Raw genomic sequence first — 26,023 nt, 5'->3', positions numbered from 1 at the left:
TCACACACTGCAAGCTCCCACAAACAGCAATGTAATAATCAATAGTTTAATGGAAGAATTATGAAGGCTTTATTAAGCCAGAACTCAGTCTTTTCTGAAATGAGCACAGAATCACAGTGCAGAAGAGACCCTTTGGCCCATCGAGTCTGCATCGACACGTGAGAAACATCTGATCTACCTACCTAATCCCATTTACTGGCACTTGGTCCAATGTTGTGATGTGCCAAGTACTCATCCAGATACTTTTTTAAAAATGCAAGACATCCCACCTCCACCACCCTCCCAGGCAGCCTCCTGTCCCTCAGCTTGAACTTGTGATCCCTTGTGACTAATCCTTCAACTAAGGGGATCAGGTCACTACCCTAGTCTTCTCTGCTCCAACGAAAACAACCCAAGTCTATCCAATCTCTCTTCATAACTTAAATGTTTGATCCTGGTGTATCGCCTCTGCACCCCCTCCAGTGCAATCACATCCTTCCTATAACATGGCGACCAGAACTGCACACAGTACTCCAACTGTGACCTCACCAAAAACCATTTGGCTCAGTTGGTTAGATGGCTAGCATGTGGCGCTGTATAATGCCAATTCCCATTCCAATAGGTAGATTTGGGGCTTGCCTCCTTGCCTTGACCCTGAGAGGAAGGCAATGGCAAGCCACCACTGACAAAAGCTGCTAAGCAAACGGCTCAGGATGTAGCATCAGCAGATAATGAGCCAAGGACCTGCCTTCAGGAACAATGCACATGAATGAATTAATGGATACCCAGTGGCTGCACTTGAGTAATCACTTTAAACCTTTATCCGCTAATGTCCACTATTTCAATTCTGTAAAATGTAAAAGGAGAACTTGGGACTGCAGCAGCACCAGTGTCTACTAACTGGGCAGGGGTACTCACCTTGATAGCTTGGAACTGGAGGTCTAACCGAATGGTGCTGGTACTGGGAGAACCTGGCCTGACGGTGGCCTGTGCTCCAGGAAACAGCAGGTTGACAAAGCGGCCTGGCGTGGCAGCCAGCACGTCGCGGAGAGGCTTTGCATCTTTGTGCTTCAAAAAACTCTGGAAAGCAAGCAAACCAGTAAGAGAATTTGTCTCAGAACACAGGACTGTCGAATTTAGTGACAACTTCATTAAGTAGCATGAGAATGCTCTTCAAACAACATCAGCCTGGCTCCCATCATATCAATGAAATTAATACAATGGCATGTTCCATATTTTTAAATGCAACGGTCGCAACTAAAAGGAGTCAACAGCATCCCGCCACTATAACCTACTTTACTGGAGCTATGATTTGAAAAAAGCAGGTCTCCAAAGGGCTAATGAGCATTACCATGAACATTCTGCTCCACTGAGGATCATTCAAAGTGGCCTCCATCATAAAAAGCTCAACAGTTTGTGCTGGGTAACGTGTTAGAAACTTTATCAGAGGTTCACGGAATGGACTTCCAGCCTGTGCAAGTGGAAAAAGTGATGAGAATCTCATTTAAATGTGAAGCAAAGCATAAATTCTATTTGTTCAGTTGCATCGATTAGCAGAATAGACATAACCACCATTTGACAGCTGCCCCTTTCACCACTCAGGTTCTACATTTGAAGTTCACTCAGGATCAGCATTAACATTTCACTAACCTCAGAGATGCCAAAGTTGGTATAACTAATTTTCTCCCCATATTCCACCTCACCTGGCTTAAACAGACAAGCATACACCTTTCCCTTCCTTTCCCCCAGCAGGGATCACTGGACACTAAGAAGGAACTCCATAGCAGAATCAATCCTTCACACGACCCTCAAGCTTCTTAATCATTGCCCTATTGTTTCCGTGGAAGTAGCAAATGCAATTACATGGGGTCTAAACTGAAAAAATATAAACATGTTTGCATACAGTTAAATTGATTTAATCGAAGCATTAAAGGACCCAAAATAACAAAATCTGGGAATGTGAATAAAAGTTAATAAAGTTTAGTTGTCGAGCTAAATGCTGTGAACTGAAACCAGAGTTTGTATTGAAGATAAGCTGCTGCTAACACAGTCAAATGGAACGAAGAAAATAAATCAACAAATCACTATTTCACTTTTAAATTCATTAACAGATTATAGAGTTAAACGAATATGGGAATCAATTTAAAAAGAATTGAAAATCAAGTTCTGGCAATAGGTCATCGACCCGAAACATTAGCACAGCAAAAAGCTGCTCACAATCTCTGTACCAGAGAGAGGCCCAGCGACTTTGAGAGCCGTGTCTAAATCTGATATTGCACAGAGCTCCGGAGGCTTCATTGAAGCAGTCCATTCCATATGCAGCAAGACCTGGACAACGTTCAGGCTTGGACTAATAAGTGACAAGAAAGATTCACGCCACACAAGTGCCAGGCAACAACCATCTCCAACAAGAGAGAACCCAACCAGTGCCCCTTGACATCAAATGGTCGTATCATTGCTGAATTCCCCATCAATATCCTGGGGGTTACCACTGATCAGAAACGGAATTGGACCAGCCATAAAATTACTGTGGTTACAAGAGATTGTCAGAGGCTGAAAATTCTGCAGTGTGTAACTCCCCTCCTACAAGATGCATTGCAGGAGCTCACTAAGGCTCCTTCAGCAGCACCTTCCAAACCCAAAACCTCCAACAGCTAGAAGGACAGGGGCAGCAAATACATGGGAACACTACCACCTCTGAAAGTTCCCCTCCAAGCCCACCCACCATCCTGCGTTGGAATTATATTGTAATTCCTTCACCCTAGCAGCACTGTGGGTGTACCTACACCCCATCGACTGCAGTGGTTCAAGGTGGGAACTCATCACCGCTTTTTCAAGGGCAATTAGGGATGAGAAATAATAATGCTGGTATAGCCAGTGAGGCCACATCCCACAAAAATAATTTTTAAAACTACTGCACTCGTCAACCTCAAGATCAAAAGGGAACAAATGACACTTGACAAGATGCTGGGCTCTCTGCCAAGCTACTGTTTGGATCTGGAATACATGCCGTTAAAAGTGTGGTGGAGGCAGACGCAATAGAAGTCTTTCAAACGAAAATTAGATATTTTTTGGAAGAGAAGGATTTGTAGGGCTACTTGGAAAATGGGTTGGGGGTGGGGGTCGTTGGTCATGCAGATGGCCAACATAGACACAATGGGCCGACTGGCCTCCTGCGGCAACCATTCAGTAATTTGCACGACAACGTTTTAGGGCTAGGGGCTTCCAGGAGGAAAGAGTGCCCTGAGGGTGGCATGGTGGCAGAGTAGTAGCACTGCAGCCTCAGGGACCTGGTGTCAATGCCAGCCTCGGGTGACTATCTGTGTGGAGTCTGCATGTTCGTGTGTGTGTGTGTGTGTGTGTGTGTGTGTGTGTGTGTGCGTTTTTCCTCCGGGTGCTCGCGTTTCCTGCCACAGTCCAAAGATGTGCAGGTTAGGTGGCTTGACCATGATAAATTAGTATCGGGGGCAGGGTAAATACGTGGGGTTACAGGGATAGGGCCTGGGTGGGATTTTTTTTTTAAATCGGTGGTTTGATGGGCTGAATGGCTTCCTTCTGCACAGTACAGATTCTAGGAGTCATTTCACAAATAATTTAAAAATGCAAGCCACTGGTAATGGAAGGCACTTCAACTTTAAAACAGCTATAGAAGTGATCCAACTTTTTTAAATGATCTAATTTAAAGACTTTGACAAGATGCTGACAGCATTTATTTGATTTATAAAAATATGCATAAATTTATGTTCCTTTGAAAATGAATCTTCCCACATAATTTGTTCCAATGCGTTTATACCATGAGCCAATTATAAAATTACTGCAGCATAGTTTTGACACAATTCTGTAGGCATGACTTCTATTCACTGCACCATATGATCTGTCCTTATTGCCCACATTAGAGAACACTGCTCGACCATGCTTAGGCATGCTCCATGAGCAAATCTTGCCCCTCTTAAAACTCTCGCCACCACACCATCATACAAGGAAAGCCCACAATTTACTTCAAGGTCAGTGACTAGTGCCGTAATTATTTCCCTGCTAACTGCAAACCCCGGGCAATTAACCCTTTCTCTCTGTGCAGACGCTGCCTGACCTGGTGAGTGTTTTCCAGCTCTGAGTGTTTGGGCTTTAAGCTGTATTTGGCCAATGGCATGGGGGGGGTCAGAATTCGGAATCGTATGTTATTACCTCAATAAGCATGGCCCGTTCAGTTTTCATTACCACTTCCAGCAGGGGTTTCACCAGTGTCTGAGGTGCAGCCGGAATCAAGTGAAACAGATTAATGATAGCCGAGCAGATTTTCATTTCCTGTGCAAGCAAATTAGCAAAGTTATGAAAAGGGCCATCGAACCAAGTTACTGTACAGATGTAAAGCACCAGTCCATTAACTACACACATAACTCTTCCATTTTCTACTTTTAGGGCTATAATTCCACATCAGCAGAAAACAATGAGCGTAGAATGGTGCCAGTCTTTCAGTTGATGAAACTCTGTAGATCACCCGATTACTTCTCATTCATGTGATGTAATTTCATTGGATTATTGATCGCTCTAGAAAAAAAACAGCTACTATATTTGGCCAATCTGAAATCCAGAGATGAGTGGCAGAAACAAAATCCAGCAAATGAAAACCACTCATTACGAATACTTACATAATTTAAATGTAACTGTCTATTAAAGAAAACGCCCAGTCAGCATTGCATCGCTTTGAATTCCTATCGTAACCAAAATATCTGCACACTGATCCAAGAGAGAAATATCTTTTACAAAATGTAAACTATTACTTGCCTGTATGTTGCCATTAAATTTTCACATGTCGTAACACATGATTGTATATTTGGATTGATAAGATTCTTGGAAAATAAGGCTTTCAGGAAATATCAAGAGATATGGTATGAAAGTGGAGCTGATGTGGAGCTGCCAGGACCTTATTTACCTTACTCCGGCTCCTATTTGTTCTTATTACATGCATGCCCCCATAAACTAACTACTCTCTCTTCGATGTGCTCCCTTTGACAAGAATGAGCAAGGGGCTGGGGGTGGGCAGAGCGTGAAGAGGCTAGGAGAAGACAGACAATTAAAACGTCGCAATAAGGAAACTTTAAAAGATTTTCCCGACATATAACATGGCGGCAAAATGAAGTCTGACCATCTGTTGATTTGGTTGAGTACACGTAATGAGATGTTATCCCGGAGTCTAGGTGTCGTGTTACAATACTGAACCATTGAATTGTTTTAATAAAACATACCACAGAGGCAGTGGCCAGTAGAAGCATTTGTTTTTTGTGTGTAATGGATCAGATTACAAAGCAGTTTTAAATCACTGCTTGGTCCTCCCGTCAAATACTGTTTGGGAGACGTGCAATATGCAGAAGTGGAAGCATTTGGGGAAATAAATTTATACTTAAGACCTGCCAGAGATAAATTCACCAAATCTCTATGCACCATTTCTAAAACAAAAAAAGTCCTCGACATGCTCTTGACTTTTTAACGCTTTAGATTGAACTCCACAAGGTCACAAAGAAGACAACCACTAGAAGTTTCCACAGCACTGCAACTTCAAGCAAAATGCACATCGCGAACAAACGCACTACTAAAACAGCTCAATACAAGACAGAGAAGACACCACAACAACACTGGATAATTTCCTGCTGCACTCACAGCCTTTACCAGAATTCTCACCTCTACCCCCTCCATGGCAGGCTAAACCAAAACAAGAGTCATGACATAAAAGAAAATCGAACAGGACAGGCAATAAGTGCTACTCACAATAATGAGGCTGACTGAATGAATGAAGGAATGAATAAATTAATGAAAACCCAGAGATTCATCAGAACATCATTTCACCATAGTTGGCGAGCGGTCACAGAGTTCGTTGCATGCAAACGGGGATGGATCTCAAATGGTGCCTTGCGTTGCTTAGAATGACTGGGATATCAAGACAGTGGGCACACTGGAGCTGTCCTGCATAGGTTTGTTTGCCGGAATGAAAGCAGAACATGGCCATGGGGAACAACAAGGGGAATGAGGCCAATTGGACAACTCTTGCAAAGAGCCAGCACAGTTGTGATGGGGTCAATGGCCTCTTTCTGCGCCAAGATCCAACAAAAAAACATGCTAGTTAAAACACATCGCAAAAACTGCCAATTTAAAGGGAAAACAATTGTTCATACAGCACAGAACAAAACAATGCTAGCAAAACAAATGGAATTTATTACTACAAACTGAGCGTTAAAGGAAAAGCTGTAAACTTCCTCAGAGTCAATGGTGCGAAGTAGCTGTGCAAAATGAAAATTTTTCCTTCATACTTCAGAATCTGGGTGACATCTGCCTTGTGTCTTTGAGAAACACATCTGCATTAACAGCTTTGCAACAATCATTTCTTCAGCTACTGAAGATGGTGGGGGCAGGGAGGTTGGTTGTTGGGTGGGCAGTGGTAGGACATGACTAAGATTTAGTGTCACAATCAATCTCCTTGAATTTCACAGGGAGAAACCTTACAAGCGGAATCAACACAACAAGAATTCCACATACGAAAGTTGACAACTGGGACATGAGTATTAAACCTCCCTACGGTAATATTTCTCCGAATGGATCAGGCCTAGTAGCAGGGAAAAGAATGGAGCTGCATCTTTACACTATCTTCCACGCCTTCGGAATGTTTAAAAGCGCTTCAGAGCCAATGAATTAGATTTGGAATTGAGGTCAGGTCAATTTGTGTAGAGCATTGCCCCCAAAAAACAGAAATGAAACGCATATTAGTTACTTTACAGAGTTCATTAGGGAATGAACACCGGCCAGGAGAACTCCCCTATTCATTTTTAAATATAAACACTTGTCTTTGGATCTTTTATTTCGACTTGAGGGGGGCCTTGATTTAACACTTCACTAGAACGGCAGCACTCGCGACAGTGCGGCACACCCTCAACATCGGCATTGGAGTATCAGTCTGGCTAGTGTGCTCAAGTCTCTTGAGTGGGGCTCGAAGCCACGACCGTATAACTCACAGGGAGGAATGCTACCCACTGAGCCATGGCTGAAAACGAGGTGCAAGTCGAATTAAAACCTCGCTGTTTGTTAGTTGCTGCAGACATTTGAAGTCATCATTCAGTTTAGTCATAAACCTCCTCCGCTTGGCACACGGGAAGGGAGGGGGGAGTATCAGCGAGATGGGGAAAAGAATATATCTAAAATACAAGCATTTGTCATCACCAAAGTCTTCCCATTCTGTTTGCTTTGAAATATTACACAGTAGTTGAGACACAACAATTATTCCAATTGGAAACTCTCTTAATGGTTCTTCAGGAACTGATGACTTGCACATTTTTCAAGTTAATTGTTCACAAAAGTGAAAGGACTTAAAATTAGTTAGAACGTTGGAATTTAATTAGACATTCTTGAAACAATTAAGCACAAAAGTTTCAGCAAATTATAATCACTTGTCATACTTTTCTCAAGGTTATCTGTCATTAAAAAGCGAACAGTCAACCCCACAGGCTTCATTATAATGGGCCCATAGGATTAAATTGCTAATGAGTCACAATAGGTCACATTCAGCATTATTTCTTAAACTGCAGCAGCAGAAAAACCTTGCATAAACAAAATAATTGCAGAAGTTTATCCAACAATGGAGCAGTTTTCAGGACTTACATTGCCATCACTCCTCTGTCCCCCTTTGTGTGTGAGGACCACCACTTCCATCCACTTACGCAAGTGTTGCTAAGAATGGAAAGAAAAATGTTATCCATTAAATTTGTTTTCACACCGTTAATTCATTAGTTCATCTACTTTACAAAAAAAAAAGCCTGAACGTGGAACTTGATTCGAAAGGCTGTACTCCATCTGATTCGGTAATCGAATAACATAATCAGATGCACAGGTTGAAAAATTCTCTCATTTATTTTCACTTGTAGTATTTGGTTTACAATACCATGACAGAAATTCAGATAACAGTAATCTTTACACTGCTTGGATAGGGTGCAGAAACACTCTCATCTAGCAATTCAGAGAACACAAGCTCAAATCCCACAGTGGGAGTAAGTGAAACAAATTCAGGTAAAAAAAAATAAACTAAATAAACATAGGATTCAGTAGAAAGGGATGACGTAGCTATCAGATTGTCAGGAAAATGCAAGTGGTTCACCAAAGTCCTTTAGAGGAGGAAACTTGCTATCCTTACACAGTCTGTGCACATACCAAGATGGCTGACTCTTAACTGCCCTCTGAAATGGTCTAGCAAGCCACTACAATACATGGGCGGCACGGTGGCACAGTGGTTAGCACCGCTGCCTCACAGCGCCAGGGTCCCAGGTTCAATTGTGGCCTCGGGTCGCTGTCTGTGTGGAGTTTGCACATTCTCCCAGTGTTTGCATGGGTTTCCTCCGGGTGCTCCGGTTTCCTCCCACAGTCCAAAGATATGCAGGTTAGGTTGATTGGCCATGGTAAATTGCCCTTAGTGTCAGGGGGAATTAGCAGGGTAAATGAGTGTGGTTGCGGGAAAAGGGGCCTGGGTGGGATTGTGGTCGGTACAGACTCGATGGGCCAAATGGTCCTCCTTGTGTACTGCAGAGACTCTAGAAACTACATTTGAGAGAGATTTCTAAAGTTTTGGAAGGCCTTGGTCAAATGTACAGGTTTTTCAAACGTCCAAACCACAACAGGCTACTCAAATAGTCAAACACTTTCCTTTCCCTGAAATCGAAGCTCTACGAAAGAAGTCACTTATCAAAACACAAGAGGAGATGCCTTTGCTTTGAGCTGGCTGGCACCTGAAAACACATTATACAGATTTTCTACCTCATTAAATAGAATGGAAGCTTACTCTATCAATTATGTATTATCCTCAGTCACTATCACATCCCAATGTTAAAATAAAATGCCCATGAGTAGAGTAGATTATTCCCACCATTAACAATACCATTCTACCATCATCAGTATCTCTATGGTAATGTGACTATTCTTTATTCAAAATACATAATTATTAAAGCACTGCGTAATTTAGCAACAAATGGTGCAAGTAAAGCCGCTCCACTAAGCACCTCTCTGAAAACTATCCTAGAATAGTGTGGAAATGCACTATTTATTTATAGTATGTATTCTTACACACAAAACACTTATTCCCCATATCTGTACCCACTTGCGAACTGCTGAATCTCTATAAACTACTAATCTGGGGCGGCACGGTAGCACAGTGGTTAGCACTGCTGCTTCACAGCTCCAAGGACCTGAGTTCGATTCCCAGCTCGGGTCACTGTCTGTGCGGAGTTTGCACATTCTCCCCGTGTCTGCGTGGGTTTCCTCCGGGTGCTCCGGTTTCCTCCCACAGTCCAAAGATGTGCGGGTTAGGTCAATTGGCCATGCTAAATTGCCCCTTAGTGTCCCAGGATGCGTAGATTAGAGGGATTAGCGGGTAAATATGAGGGTTAGAGGGATTAGCAGGTAAATATGTAGGGATATGGGGATAGGGCCTGGGTGGGATTGTTGTCGGTGCAGACTCGATGGGCCGAATGGCCTCTTTCTGCACTGCAGGGGTTCTATGGTTCTAACTGCTCCCGTTCAACAAAATGTCATTAGCCAGAAATGTTGGGAGCGATTTTGAGCCCGCACTCTGTCGGCAGGAATGACAGTGGGCGCTAAAAATCTGGAAAGCAACAACCACCCCCCCCCGCACCGCCCCAACCACGGGTTTCCTTTGGGTGCTCCGGTTTTCTCCCACAGTCCAAAGATGTGCGGGTTAGGTTGATTGTCCAAGCTAAATTGCCCCTTAGTGTCCCGGGATGTGCAAATTAGAGGGACTAGCAGGGTAAATACGCAGGGATACAGGGACAGGGCCTGGGTGGGATTGTCGGTGCAGACTCGATGGGCCGAATGGCCTCCTTCTGCACTGTAGGGTTTCTATGGTTTCTACATTCAACGCCATTTCCAACAGGTTCACACAGTGGTAGAGAAGTGCCAACTCCTATGGAGGATGGGGGTGCTCTTAGACCTCCATTCTGGGATGGGGGAGGTTTACTCAGGTTCAGATTGGGGCACCCTTTCAAGATGACGGCCCGATCTCTTGAGCAGCAGGGTTTTGCCGGCACGTTGAGGCCCCGCAATCACCCCCACCCCCTCACCCCTACCCCCCATATGACGGCATGAAACTCGCTCCCTTGATTATTTTTGGCAGCATCGTAAGATCGAGAGAGAAAACTGGCTGGTTTCTCTGGAGAGAATCATGCCAGTTCTCTCGCTGGAAACACACTGCCATCTTTTGGTAAGATTTCACCCCTGTTGACTGATATTCAGTCTGGGTGTTGTCAGCATTTTGGATTTTCTTTCCTGAATTCCCTATCTGTAATGTTTCACGTTTTGTACAGTGACCAACTGATATGTTACTGAATGAGCCTGGTCATTTGTAGACTGGCACTTCTTAAAAAATTTGTTGATGGAATGTGGCTGTGGCTGGCTAGGCCAGCATTTATTGCCTCTTCCCAATTACCTTTGAAAACTTGGTGTTGAACTATCTTCTTGAACCACTGCAGTCAACGTGTTGTAGGTGCATCCACAGTGCTGTTAGGTAGGGAATTCCAGGATTTTGACCCAGTATCAGTGAAGGATACATTCTATCACTTTACTGATGGAGAGGACTGATGGGATGGTGATCAGCCGGGTTGGATTTGTTTTGCTTTTATGGACAGGACACACCTGGGCAATTTTCCACATTGCCAGGCAGCTGACAGTGTTGCACCTGTCCTGGAATAGCTTGTCCAGGGGTGTGGCAAGTTCTGGAGAATAAGTTGTTAGTACCATTGCCGGAATGGTGTCAGGGACCGGAGTATCCAGCGCCTTCAGCCTTTCTTGATATCTCATGGAGTGAATCAAATTGACTGAAGACTGTCATCTGTGGTTCTGATGATCTCAGGTGGAGATGGAGGTAGAGATGGATCATTCATTCGGCATGTCTGGCTGAAGATGGCTGCAAATGCTTCAGCTTTTGCACTGATGTGCTGGGCTCCTCCATCATTGAGGATGGGGATATTTATGGAGCCACCTCCTCCAATGAGTTGTTTGATTGCCCACCCCTATTCACAACTGGAGGTGGCAGGACTGCAGAGCTCAGATTTGATCCACTGGTTGTGGGATTGCTCAGTTCTGTCTGTTGCATGCTGCTTCCGCTGTTTGGCATCCACATCATCCTTTATTGTGGCTTCACTGAGTTGACATCTCAGTTTTATGTATACCTGATGCTGCCACTGGCATGTCCCCCTACACTCTTCATTGAAGTAGGGTTGATTCCCCTGGCTTGATGGCAATGGTAAGTGAGTGATACGCCGGGCCATGAGGTTGCAGATTGTGGTCTTCCACAATTCTGCTGCTGCTAATGACGCACAGCGCCTCATTGATGGCCAAAGTCCATTCAAAATCTATCCCATTTAACACAGTGGTAGTCCCACACAACATTATGGATTGTATCCTCAATATGAAGACAGGATGTCATCTCCAAATGGACTGTGCTGTGGCACCTCTACCAATAGCCTCATGGACAAATACATCTGCAACCGGCTGATTGGTGAAGACAAGGTCATGTAAGTTTTTCCCCCGCATTGATTCCCTCACCACCTGCCGAAGACCCAGTCTACCAGTGAAGTCCTTTCAGGCTCTGTTAGTAGTGGTACTATCGAGCCACCTTTGGTAATGGACATTGAAGACCCACACCCAGTGTAGATTCTGTGCCCGTCACCCACAGTGCTTCCTTCAATTAGTGCTCAACATAGAGGACTACTGATTCATCAGCTGAGGGGGAACGGTAGGTGTTAACCAGCAAGTAGTCCCTTTGCCCATGTTTGACCTGATGCCATGAGACATCATGGGGTCTAGAGTCAATTCCAAGGACTCTCAGGGCAACTCCCTCTCAACTATTTATCACTGTGCTGCCGCCTTCTCTTGGTGGGTCTGCCCTGTCATACCCAGTGTTGGCGATGGTGGTGTCTGGAACATAGTCATAATCATGAAATCGTACCTTACAGACAATGTCAGGCTGTTGCTTGACTAGTCTGAGGCAATTCTCCAAATTTTGCCACAAGCCCCCAGATGTAAGGAGGATTTGTCAGAGTTGACTGGGCTAAGTTTGTCATTGTTATCCTGGGTCGATGCTAGGTTGTCCATCCAGTTTCATTCCTTATGGACTTAATAGTGATTTGATACAAATGAGTGGATTGCTGCTAGGCCATTTCAGAGGACATTTAAGAGTTAACCACATTGTTGTGGGCCTAGATTCACATGTAGGCCAGACTAAAGGACAGCAGATTACTTTCCTTAAAAGATAGCTGTGAACCAGACGGGCTTTTTTAAAAGTAACAATCGACAATGGTTTCATGGTCACCATGAGACTAGCTTTTAATTCCAGATATATTAATTGACCAGATGGTCAATAAACCCAACTGGCGTGTTAATTTGGTAACCTATTGCCCGTACCCTGTCTGCCCTTTCCATGACTCGAATGGCACCCCATAGCACTGACTTCAAATTGACTGAGCAAGCCAATCAGCTGTAAAACTGGCAAGTTTTATTTGTGGAGAGGGAGGCCTGGGAACAGGCAATAAATGTGGTCTTTCCAACACTGTCCAATTTCCTCTCCCAGGAAAAGGAAAGAAAAGCAGCCACATAATCTACCAAACTCTTCAATCTGTGCATAAGAATGCATGCCACAAATGATATAAATAACATTGCCCCAGAATTGTACGGAAATCTTCAAATAGTCATTTAATGCAACATCAAACATTACTGCACTTTATTGTACCTCTAGGCCACTGCCACTTATACACTATTCCCTTCGAGTATCTATCTATATTGAGGTAATTTGCTAATTACATTTCCACAAGTAAAGCAATAATGGAAAGTATGCCGTGTCTGAAACACAGAGCCCTCTCTCAATATAACAGCAGGGAATTTTATGCCATGAAAATTGACTTTGTCACTTGACAAGTGGAAGAATGCTCCATGGAATACTGCGGGAGTCTTAAAATTCTAACACAGCAGTATGCTCCTATGTTCCTACGTTCAGTACGGGAACAAAAATTTATATTTAACAGATCAATTAAACCTCAACATCCTAATGCAAAATTCTCAAAGCGCAGATACTAAAATCAAGCACATCTCATCAAATGCTTATTTTCTCAACTCCCATCTTTGAAACAGTTTTGTGTCATTTTCTAATTGGAACAAGGGATAATGTGGCAACAAAACCTATATATTATTAACCCCCATTATAGCATCTCTCTCATTCCTTCCACAGACTACTCTTGTATAAAACTTTACTGCAACTTGTATGGGATTTCTGGTTTCTAAGATTTAGTACGCCAGGTGTTGTAGTACATAGCCACACTGAGCAGACCGTCCTTCTAAACAAAAAGGTATTATCCATAGGGTACAGGATATATAGCACAGAAACAGGTCATTCAACCATCCAGTCCATGCCACGTTTATGCTCCACTTTAGCCAGCTGGTGCCTTTAACAAAGCAAAATGTCCCATGGCACTTTTCAAGGAACAATACCAAATATAATTCAACACCAAGTCACAAAGTGACATTAGGGCCAATGGCCAAAAGCTTGGTCACAAGCGAATGTGAGGAGTGCCTTAAAAGGAGGAAAGAGAGGTAGAGAAGTCCAGAGCAGAGAGCCATGGTAACTAAAGGCATGGCCACCAATGGATCAATTAACATCGGGTACCTCAGGAGACCAGAATTGGAGGATAGCATAGATTCAGTTTGGAAAGTTTTAGGTGGTTATGGAGAGGAGAAGCCCTAAAGGGATTTCTGAACAAGGATGAGAATTTTAACATGGTGTTGTCAATCTGGGAGCCCTTGGAGGTTAGCTAGAACAAGGGGTGATGGGTGAACGGCAAATGAGAGTTGGGCAGCAAAGTTCGAGTTGACCTTAAATTTATGAGAAGTGGAATATGGTGAGGGTGGCCAGGAGTGGGAAGGAATATTCAAGTCTCGAGATGCAAAAATCAGGGCAGATTCACTTCAAACTTACAGCTCCTCTGGAGACTCAGTGGGTAAGGGCTTGGACCATTATTGAGCTAAGTCCAGCAGGCCAGGAAGCACCAGGTTTGTTCACCTATTTGTACAGAGAATGCAAATTTCACCCAGGGGAGTAGGCTTTAACACCTTCCTGTCCAAATCTAACTAGACTTACCATCTGTTCAGCTTCAAATCCAAATAGAAACCAAACAAAACTTGTGGCGACCACTAGTAGTCGCCTGGCAGAGCAGACACTGCCTTGAATGCTGATTAGATGGATGAGTTATACTTATGAGATTTGCTGAAAAAAGGACCTACATAGATCCTAAAAAAAGGTGTTGATTGTGAGGAAATGTCATCGGATTTTTAAGTTTAGTTTCACTGAATAAATTGGTTAGAGATGTTATTTAAAATCAGAAATTGATTCATATTTGACCCAAATGACCCCAGTCCCAGATGACAACCCAGTGCTGAAATTATTCCACAACTCGATGCTCATTACACATTCAGATCTTACCCAAACACCATCTCGCATTCACTGGTGTCAACTGCTTCTGCAATTCAATCCCACACCCCTTGTAGGCCAGAGTCAACTCACAATGTCAATAGTATAGCGCGGGGTGTAACAATAGCCTTTAAATCCAGTTTATATTCAGGTGCCACAGCAAACTTTCAAGAGAACCAAGTAACCTCATAGGATGATGTCAGATACAAATTATTAAGCTGCTTTATTTCACAATCACAGAACACAGAGAGCAACAATAACAACCCATTCACTTAATGTAATTTGTACGAATTGCCTCACCTAATAATACAAAATAACGCTGCCCCAAAACTGGTCTGGGTTTTGTTCGAGTTTTATGTCTCCCAAAAGATCATGTGGTTTTGGGTGGGTAGGTAGCAAATATATGTCTCGTCACAATCGTGCGGAGTAGGCTAAATGGACTAGAGGGTCTGGTGCTATCCATCACTGTATGTTTGACTTTGACAAGTTAACACCTGCTTTCTTCTAAGTTTGACAGAAGCGCACTCTCGCAGCTTTTTGTTTCAACACCTTGGCAAGTATTCCCGTCTCTGCTTTTTATCATTGATGGCTACAAGGGATGGGCTAGCAGACACCCCCTATCGAGTGCCTCAGGCCAGAGACTTCCTCACTCACTGATTACTGAGCCAGGTTCATGCGTTTCTTATTGTTATACTCTTTGGGGAAAATGACTTCAATGTATAACCTACCTACCTCTTTGATCAAGATTTTGGTCATCTGACCTAATTTTTGGAAAAAAAAATCACTAAGGTAGAGAGAGAAACATTTTTCCCTGGTGGGTGAGCTTTTCCGCGGGAGTTCACCTCTGTTATCCTGACATCAGTTTACATCCCACCCCATGCAGGAGCGAGCTGGATGAAATATACACCACCACAAATAGCCTTGAGACGAAACATCCCTTGTTCATCGTGGCTGGGAACTTCAATCAGGCCAAACTTAAGAGCGTTCTACCAAGATACTACCAATACGTCTCCTGTTCCACCAAAGGCCCAAACATCCTAGACCACTGCTACACAAATATCAAACATGCCTACGGCTCTGTCGCCCACCCACACTTTGGTAAATCAGACCACAAGGCTGTGCTCCTGCTCCCGGCTTACAGGCAAAAACTGAAACGGGAGAATCTGTCAAAGAAAGTCGTGCAATGCTAGTCTGAGGAATCAAGGTCTTTAACAGAGCCCAGTCCATCTCTCAAACCAGCCTCCCACCCACTGACACTGCCCACTGCCTGGGAAAAGCAGCCAGCATAACCAAGGACCCCACACACCCCAGACATACTCTCTTCCACCTTCTTCCATAGAGAAAAAGATAGGAAAGTCGGAGGTCACGCACCAACTGACTCAAGAACAGCTTCTTTCCTGCTGCCATCAGGCTTTTGAATGGACTTACCTCGCATTAAGTTGATCTTTCTCTACACCCTAGCTATGACTATAACACTACAGTCTGCACTCTCTCCTTCCTTCCCTATGTACGGTATGCTTTGTGTGTATAGCACGCAAGAAATAATATTGTTCACTGTATACAAATACATGTGACAATAATAAATCAAATCAAGGACAAGAGGACATGACCTTAAAATCAGAACCAGACCAGTCAGATATTAGGATAGATTTAATCACCTTAAAGGATGGCAAAAACTTCCAGATACAAAACTCAGCAGGTGCTAGCATAATTAATAATTTAAAATTTAATATCAATAGATTTTGTTAGGGTATAAAAAGGATATGAAACCAAGTCAGGTGGATGGAGTTAGGATATAGATCAATGATCTCACTGAAAGGTGGGACAACCAGCAACTGGAGGGGCTGAATAGCCACCTCCTAAAATATGATCTCCCTGTGTTGTGCTCCTATAAACTACTGAGTGATTCAAAAAGAACAAACAGCACCACTGAAAGCTTCTCATTACTAAAGCAGACTGGGAGATCACATAAATGGCCAAGTGCATGGGGGTTGCTTCTGAACCTGCAGCAAGGACCAGTAGTATCTGCATTGATTTGTAATCAGTTTCCAATATAGCTTGGCTGGTTAAATTTTGGCAAAGTCACAAAAGTCATCGATATTCCGGCAGAAGTTAAAACACCTTCAGGAAAGCAGGGCAGAAAATTGGCCAAAGAGTGACAAAACCTTAAAACTCACTTTCGAGATTCATTATGCACATCCAATATTGGCTCAAATCTCATCAATGCATCATTATTACAGCTGATAAAGCGGCTCATTCACTTACCATCATCTGATCACAAAATTTATCGTTAAAGGAGTTTGGAAAAAGCCTTGTGACAGAGGTCAAGCGATTCACAACATTTAAAGTCAGGCTGCGATAATCACCCAGCATCATCAGGAGCGGCCGCATGTGGGTGTGGATTTGATCTACTTCAATTGTAGCTCCCTCCAAAAACTGAAAAGGTAAATATAAAAAGAAACTTCAAACAATTAAAAACATTAAGATTTAGAACAATTTGCAATTAAAGCCTGTAAAACTTGGTTTAGGAAAAAGAATGCTTATATATACCAAGTGCTGTTTTGAACAAAACACAAGGTACTCGAGTACCTTTATTAGATAACAAACATTCAGGTTTATCAGTCCACTAATGCTAGCTGGAGGTTGAAGAATGTATCATGGTAACCATTCAAAAATAAAAATTGATTTACCATCTTATTGTTGCAATTGCTTTGTGAAGGAGCATCAGATTCATGTTCTGACCAATACATTTCAGAAATAAAGCTATGAGGAGTTGCTGAGGGATTCATACAAGAGGTTCCAAGACTGTAATAAGCAGAGGTTCCAAGAGCAGCAAACTAAAGAGGTTTAGAGTGGCTTGTGCTCATTTCAGCTCCAAGACTGTTCAAAGCCTTGAACCATGTTGCCCAAAATAAGGTACTGCCTCCAGAACAGCTTGTATATGAATGTTGAAAAATGAAACTCATTCTCCAGATCTAGTGTCAATGGCAGTCGTAGTAATACCAATTACTGGGCACGTGTGTGAAAGGATCATTTATGCTATGAAAAGCCTAGCTTTTCATTAATATTCTACAAAAGGGAAAAACTTTTCCTTAAAAAAAAACACGCGTCCTTTCATGAATTACAAAAGTATAGTCCACTCAAACTTAAATTTAACTTAAAATTTCAATACAGGCAGTCCCCGGGTTACGAACGAGTTCTGTTTTTAAGTCTGTCTGTAAGTCGAATTTGTATGCAAGTCGGAACAGTTACGTACGGTTCACATCTAGCGTCAATTAGTCAAATGTTTGTCTTAGTATATAGTATATATTTTACCCAAAACATCTTAAATATAATAATACAGTAATAATAATAAATGGAAATGACACAAAACTTGGATTATGTAATGCAGTCCGCCCGTTCGTTAGTACGAACCACTGTATGTAACTCGACTTTTTTAAATAATAGGCTTTACGGAGGTCGGTACGCAAGTACGGCCGTTCGTAAGTCGGGCGTTCGTAACCCGGGGACTGCCTGTAAATGTAAATTTTCTTGCACCAAACTCCCACTTTGTTGTGCTATTTACCTCATCTCATTTAAGTCATTAAATAATGCAAAAAGAATTTGCATTAAAAGCGAATGAATTGCCAGGCATAATACGACTGGCAATTGCCTGGTGTCTCTTCAAAACTACTGTCATTTCTACACGATGTGCACTAATATAGCTAACCTGAGATTGGGGAAAAAGTAACAGTTAATTAGGACAATGAGTTGAGCCTGCATCGCTCTTTTGTCCGATGAGAATAGACAAATTAAATTTTTTAAACTATTTTAATTACAGGCATTGTGCAAGTATTATGGTTTGGCGACATGCTGGTAAGTATTAATAGAGCATTCATCATTTTTGATTTGGATTCCTTTCAACGCGTGTCTGAACAACAACTCCAGAATTGCACTGCTGTAACACAGCTGACCTTCCTCATGCAGGCCTCTCCCGCCTCCTGTAGTTCATTATTCGTCGAGTTCAGTGCCTTGAAGAGCGCGGCAATGATTTTTTCTCGCGACTGAGGCAGGTAATTGCAGGCAGCGAGGGCATCTATTCAAGTAAAAGCAAAAGGGGGCACAATTTTACTCTTCACACAAACCAACGGAACAACATAAACCAGTGAACAACTTCCTCAGGATGTGAATTAGCGTGCATAATTATATTTTAAAAACTGTCATCGTTTGCACACAAGGAGGAAAAGCCAATTCAATTACAAACACGATTTGGGATCTTGATTTCTGTGAGGATATACTTGTGTTAAAAAAATACGGCGGAAATACTGGTTTACAAACATTGGTATTTCAAGTATAAAAAATTAATGGATGCTCGAATGAGGTATTTAAAGATGATTAAAGGATCAGATAGGACAGATAGAGAAAAATAATTTCCTCTGGTGGGGGGCATCCAGAGGATGGGGGCATAACCTTAAAATCGGAGCAGAGCCTTTCAGGGGATATAGAAGAATCTCTACAGTGCAGAAAGAGGCCATTTGGCCCATCGTGTCTGCACCGATCACAATCCCACCCAGGCCATATCCCCATAACTCCACTTATTTACCCTGCTAATTCCCCTGACACTAAGGAACAATTTAGCAAGGCCAATCAACCTAACCTGCACACCTTTGGAATGTGGGAGGAAACCAGAGCACCCAGAGGAAACCCACGCAGACACGGAGAGAACGTGCAAACTCCGTACAGATCGTCACCTGAAGCCAGAATTGAACCCGGGTCCCTGGCACTGTGAGGTCGCAGTGCTGACCACTATGCCACCGTCAGGAAGCACTATGTGAGGAAGCACTTTGTCACACAATGTGTAAAGGAGATCCTCTCCCTCAAAAGGCTGTCAAGATCTTGTTTGGGGGGGGGGGGGGTAAATCAACTAAAAATTTCAGAATTGAAATATTGAAGAGATTTCCAAGGACAGGTTCAAGCAGCTGCGGGGCCGTCTCCTGTTTCGACATTCCATAATTGCACCTCCAAATGTACAATTAGTATGAGGGGAGCTGTAAAAATAATAGGCAACATTTAAATCAAGTACTATTCTCCTTCTCTACGTATCGCAGCAGTCTTGCCCCAACACAGCATGTGTTAATGCTTCATTTTTAAAAAATCTATGCTGTGGGATACATTAACACAAACATCTTGTTGAAAATATAACGCTGAGTGCAGCGGTTTCTAATCTCCTGTACAGTGTTTTATTTTAAACAAAACTTGTGATGTGCAGTTTAAAGCAGGTCATCAACTTAATGTTCACTGACCTGCCAGTCTGCTCCATCAGGCTTGTCAAATTTTTATGGGGTTTCTAGATTTAGGGATTGTCCAGCCCTGAGCTTTCTAAAATGTCTCATATTAAGTTAAGCTGTCACATTGTGTTGGCCAGGAAGGATTCCAAATACTATTGCCTTCCACAGGTGGTTTCTGACAGGTTTTACTGCATTAGTCATTGCTTTAAAAAAACACACATTTCTGTCGGCTTTGTGTGAGCCCCATCCCCATGGCTGCTCCCCCTCAATCTCAAGCCGCATACATCTGAACAGGGTGCTCCCAAATCTTCGACTATCAGCTATTTTGCCAGTGGCCATGAATGTGCGTGCGAGGGTAGCCCAGGGGAGGATCCACATCACATGCACCTTCCTCTGGCCTGCCTCTTCCTGCTGGCCCCTCAAACCTGTAGCTACGACAGTAAGTATTAACACTGTGACATGTTTACGCCAATATACAGACCAGCCTTGCTACATCTTTTCAAACCCCATCCACGGATAAAATACTACCGCGCGGAAATTTCATCTAAAAGTGACACCAGGATGGACTGGCATTTTAACGGGCTGCCTCTTAATTTGTCGCAAAGTGGCTCCAAATTGAATGGAAGTTTGGGTAAAAGTAACTGCTGGACGTCTCAAGGCAGAAGCAGCTTTCTGCTTTTTTGTGAGCATAGTTTCACTTACTCAGGGCAGCGATGCGTAAAGGCACAAGTGAAGGCAGGCTTTTGTAGCATGGTAGTTTCATAAGTGCAACATCTTCTGCCTCGCACAGATTTAGCAACTGTAACAAAATAAAAGCATTTAAACCATCATTTGCTAAATGGAAATATTCAACTGGTGACAGCTCTCTGTACAAGTATTTTCAGTGCATGAAGCCATTTTCTCCAAATACATCCTGAAAACTTCAATTTTTAAACTGACCTCCATGCACTTAATTCATTGGTTTTCATTAGTGAGCAGGAACTGGAGCCAGAAAGTACATTTGCAAACTTAAAGTGTTTCAAAAAAGCCTGCAGTACAGGGGTAAATCAGGAGAAAGTGCTGCAAATCTAGATGGAACTTGCAGCGAAGAATGATACTTGCATGATAATCAATTTGAGGTTAACTCAGTTACGAGTCTAATCATTCACAATCTCATGACGTGCCAAAATCCTTCACAGACAAGGGGAGTGTTTTCACTGTTGTGATGCAAGTTGATTTATTAGTGTCACAAGTAGGCTTACACTAACACTGCAATGAAGTTACTGTGAAAATCCCCTAGTCGCCACATTCCAGCACCTGTTCAGGTACACCGAAGGAGAATTTAGCATTTCCAATGCACCCTAACCAGCACATCTGTGGGAGGAAACCGGAGCACCCGGGGGAAACCCACGCAGACACGGGGAGAACAGTGAGCCAAGCTGGGAATTGAACTCGGGTCCCTGGCGCTGTGAGGAAGCCGTGCTAACCACTGTGCCACCCCGCCGTGGCAGCCAATTTGCACTCAGCAAGCTTCCACAAACAGCAATGTGATAATCTATTTTAAGTGTGTTGGGTGTGGGATAAATATCGGCCGGGACTCTGCTGTTCTTCAAATAGTGCCACGCAATCTTTTACAACCATCTGAGGGAGGCAGATGGAGCCTTGTTTTAACATCTCAACCAAAAGGCGGCATCTTTTAACAGCGCAGTATTCCCAGTACTGCCCAGAGGCTTCTTCCTATGTGAAAGCACATCTTTTGAGTTCCGTAGCAACTACCCAGCCTCTTGAATGATGCGCAGACACATCGACACCTTAATATTCTTGAGTGGAATTGTCTAAGGCACATGCAAGCCTGGAGCAAATGACTCTCTCTAGCCACCGAAAGCTATCTACATGAATGGCCTTGAATCTAAAATGCTCGAACTGACAATACAGAAAGCAAGCCTGAACTTTAAATAAAAACTCCCGATGCTAAATCTTCAGCCAAAGTAACTGGATTTTCTTTTTTGCTGAACTAATGACTTGTTAGGCAGATTGCCCAAGCAAATCACTAGATGTGGCAATCCTAGAGAAGCCATACTGATCAAAGTGAACGGCCACTAAAAAGCTCACACTGGAAAGCAGAGAAGAATAGTGAATCGCTGATGAAGTACAGATATGATGTGGAGATGCCGGCGTTGGACTGGGGTGAACACAGCAAGAGTTTTAACAACACCAGGTTAAAGTCCAACAGGTTCATTTGGTAGCAAATACCATTAGCTTTCGGAGCGCTGCTCCTTCGTCAGATGGAGTGGAATTTCCATTAGCAGCGCTCCGAAAGCGAATGGTATTTGCTGCGAAGTACAGATATCCAGCCTTTACCTCTGTATAAAATACTTTGTGCTCCACTACATTGAGATCCATGGTGAACAGCCTGGGCTGCAGAGTGGTGCAAAACGTATTTCCTTCCATCAATCCGATCTGAGCATTTGCTGGTTGATGCCGCAGTAAGTGCTTCTTGGGTGGAACCATGTCTTGCAGGACCTGACAGCACATGGAATAATGCACACAATCAGATTAGCATTCTGCACACAAGGCAGCGCTGCACGAATGTGACACTTTTCAACACATGTCGCATAAACTGAAGATTACAAGCACATCCTAAATGCAAACAACGCAGGGAACTCAGAATTTCCAGAGTTCTATCAACACTCTTCCAAAATAAAAATAAAAAATCAACCCCATAGTTTCATACTTGCAAAAGAAGAAACGTACACACATTGCCGAGGTCACCAGGTTATCAGTGGTAAAATCCAAGCCAAAGACTCTAATCACAGGATCAATTTTTAAGGTGATGGAATGACGTCAAGACGTCATTATATTAAGGCTCCTCTCCACACCCACCTGTTTACCAGAGCAGACACCATAATGTATGGTGGGTGGCACAGTAGTTAGCATTGCTGCCTCACAGCACCAAGGACCCGGGTTGAATTCCGGTCTCCGGTGACTGTCTGTGTGGAGTTTGCACTTTCACCCCATGTCTGCGTGGGTTTCTTCCGGGTGTTCCGGTTTCCTCCCACACTCCAAAGATGTGCATGTTAGATGGATTGGCCATGCTAAATTGTCCCATAGTGTCAGTGGGATTCGTGGGGTTACAGGGATAAGGATCTGGGTGGGATTGTTGTCAGTGCAGGCTCGATGGGCCAAATGGCCTTCTTCTGCACTGTAGGGATTCTATGATTCTAGTATCTTCAACATGATAGAATGATAACACACCAACACAGAAAATTTCTGTTCATCCCCAAAGATCAGAGTTAAATGTTTAAACATCATTCATGTAGGAGAATTCTCCATTTGAACAACAATGATAATTCCAGTCGGGGATAGTCATCTAATTTTCTTCATTCGTAACTCTTTGACGGGATGGGTTTATGTCTTTGAACACCCCCCCTCCCCAATAATGTTCTGGCATGTTTGTGTATATTACAGTGGGTGGGGTTCTTATCATTTGCCCAAAAGCCACCCTGATCGACAAACAATTTAATCTTCTTCAACAGTTGTTGATGAGACGAAGAATCTCAAGTTACAAAGTACACCTCCAGTTAGGCAGAATAGTCCACTATTCATACTGCACCTCTTTGTGGGGCTCCATGATTTCGGTTACACTTTTCCCTGTTACTTGGGCAAGCACTTGCAAAGAATGCATGGCCTGCTTTCGCACGGTGGAGTTTGGAGAGGTCACTTCTCGCACCAGGTCATGGGTCACGTGATGAAATGACTTTTCCTGAGCTGCGAGCAGCTCTTCAGACTTCTCTTCATCCTTCAAGGGGGTTGCACAGCGAACTAGCAGCTGCTCTAAGGTGGTTTTGGCCATTGCGACTGCTCCATTGGAAACCTGCACAGAAGAACATTATCAAATAGAAAGTAGTTTTGCATCAGGAATTTATACCATCCAACTGCATGGTCTGTTTGATGCCCTAACTCGCACCAAGCCCTCATTACCCATTAACCCTCAACCAATGCTCACTGACCTACGTTAGCTCCCAATGCGGCAACACTGCAATTTAAAAATCCTCATCATTTAACTTCAAATCCCTTCATTGTCTCACCTCTCCTGTTATCCCCTCAAGATCCTACCACCCTCCGAGACATTTGCACTCTTAATTCTGGCTTCTTGACAAACCTCCACCAAAGGGGGCAAATGGCATGTTGATCCAAAGATGTGCGGGTCAGGTTGATTGGCCACGCTAAATTGCCACTTAGTGTCAGGGGGACTAGCAGGGCAAATACATGGGGCTACAGGGAGAGGGGCTGGGGGAGATTGCGGTCGGTGCAGGCTCAATGGGCCAAATGGGTTCCTTCTGCACTGTAGGGATTCTATGGAGTCTATGGATTTCCCCATTTCCATATGATCAAAAAACTCTTTCACTCAGCACAACTTTAATACTTTATCAAACATAAAATTTTAGGTCTCCTCATTCCTTCTCAGAGAATCAGCAATATTTAGTCTTCGTACATAAAATCTCCTTGTTGATATGGACCTTGCTGCTCAGCAGGTTCAAAGGACACCACCAAGAAAATTCTATGGACACAGGTAGCATCGAGCAATCCGAATCAGACAGAGCCAAGAGATTGTTGCAGTGCTCCCTCTACATTACTTTAGTAAAGCAGCCCACTGTTATTCTAGTGGTGGTAAATACTTTTGTATGTGCTGTCGCCGGTCCAACTCACATCTTCCTGTTAAATTTTGAACAGCCACAGTGGCAATTATTGCAGTTAGTGTTATTTTACTATACAAGACCAGTACAGCACACTCATCAGTTCTCACGTGAGTCATGATAACATAACTGACCAAAATATAATCAAAGGCAACCAGACACTCATCTCATCTGAAACAACAGAGTATCTTTTATAAACCCTCCTCATACAAGGTTCATGCATTGGAAGTGCGGGTCAGCAGTTAGATCACCCAGATCAGATACCATTCTGTTTCGTGGCCGCTGATTTTAAATGGCTGTACTATTGTACAGTCGACTCCAAATTCTCGATACGCGCACTGCCTTTGCAAAAAAACAAAGAGGTTGATCACACTCACTTGTCTAAAGCTTCGAGTCCACATCCAGTCCAACTGCACATGTTCAATGCTAGCATGAGTTAGTCAGAAATACTGATTGTCGCGTAAACTACATGCATCCCACACCCATATAGGGAAAAGCATTATACCTCGCCAGTCAAATCCATCATGACGAAGAGGAGAGCTTTCAGAAAGGTTTGCTGATTCTGTAGGACCCAGATCAAAGGAAGGCGCTCCATCAGGAACTTAATGGACACCACACCTCCAAGTTTAGCATACCAAGCTTGTTCATAGCAGCAGGCGCAAAGACGCTCCACAATGTAAGAAAACAACGGCAACAAACATGCCTAGTGGAATTGGGAAAAAAAAGGTTACTCAGTTGACCACATCCAATGCATGAGAAATTCTAATCATCTAATATCTATTAACTGGAACACAGTGTGATATCTATCAGTTTTTTTGGAGGAGAAATCCCATCCGTCCTGGCAGGTGGCCATAACAAAAATTCCATGGAAATATTTTGAAGAACGCCCGACGCCTCTCCCCAAGCGGTGTTCCAGTCGGTGTCTACCCTTCAATCAACATCACTAAGAAACAAATTAACCTGCCATTATCCCATTGTACTCAGCAAGCTCACACAGCAAAGAGGCTGCTGCATTTCATCCATTAACACAAGACGTAGGAGCAGAAGTAGGCCATTCGGCCCATCGAGTCTGCTCTGCCACTCAATGAGACCATGACTTGTCTGATACTTTGTCGCCTTAACCCCATAATCCTCAATTCTCTTACTGATTAAAGTCTACTGCAAATGAATAAACATATTGGCAGAGGTTGTGAAAGGCGCTATATAAATGCAAGTTCGCGCTTTCTATTTTGGGATCTTCTCTTAAAGGTGGTAAATTAAAGATTGTGACAAAATCCAACATGTATATCATTAGAAATTCAAGGACCTACCCGTTCCTTTGAGCCTAAGATGATGCTTGCTACATCAAAGATAACAGCCAGAGCCACCTCTCCGATTTTGCAGAGTTCCTTTTCCTCATAAGCCATGCAGATGGCTATAGCGTCAATAAGGACAAGTGGGTCCATTCCTTTAGACCCATTTTCTTCACTGTGGAACATGGCTGTGCTTGGCTGACTGCCTACTTGATAACACTGCAGCAAGAATGGGCCTGGGGAATACAAGTTAATTTTTTTTTAAATTACACCACATGCCAAATAAAAACACAGAACCAC

The 26,023-nt window shown here is 43.2% G+C and overlaps 1 protein-coding gene across 4 annotated transcripts in view; it reads right to left on the bottom strand.

Annotated features, from left to right (window-relative positions):
• trrap (transformation/transcription domain-associated protein) overlaps positions 1-26,023 on the bottom strand; it is a 210,915-nt gene that overhangs the window by 128,601 nt on the left and 56,291 nt on the right. For 3 of the 4 annotated variants that reach the window (XM_078240636.1, XM_078240635.1, XM_078240637.1), the window contains exons 24-34: positions 25,742-25,959; positions 24,937-25,134; positions 23,348-23,608; positions 22,096-22,257; positions 20,458-20,554; positions 18,442-18,563; positions 16,754-16,924; positions 7,627-7,695; positions 4,165-4,284; positions 1,331-1,450; positions 898-1,059 (exon numbers count right to left, since the gene is read on the bottom strand). In XM_078240636.1, coding sequence (XP_078096762.1) covers positions 898-1,059; positions 1,331-1,450; positions 4,165-4,284; positions 7,627-7,695; positions 16,754-16,924; positions 18,442-18,563; positions 20,458-20,554; positions 22,096-22,257; positions 23,348-23,608; positions 24,937-25,134; positions 25,742-25,959 — 1,700 coding nt within the window. The remainder of the gene's footprint in view (positions 1-897; positions 1,060-1,330; positions 1,451-4,164; positions 4,285-7,626; positions 7,696-16,753; positions 16,925-18,441; positions 18,564-20,457; positions 20,555-22,095; positions 22,258-23,347; positions 23,609-24,936; positions 25,135-25,741; positions 25,960-26,023) is intronic. The other variant, XM_078240638.1, reaches the window with a different exon arrangement.

The sequence above is a fragment of the Mustelus asterias genome, chromosome 23 (assembly GCF_964213995.1).
Source record: "Mustelus asterias chromosome 23, sMusAst1.hap1.1, whole genome shotgun sequence".
Lineage (NCBI taxonomy): Eukaryota > Metazoa > Chordata > Chondrichthyes > Carcharhiniformes > Triakidae > Mustelus > Mustelus asterias.
The sequence above is the reverse complement of the archived record's forward strand: the minus strand, read 5'-3'. Positions and strand labels throughout refer to the sequence as shown.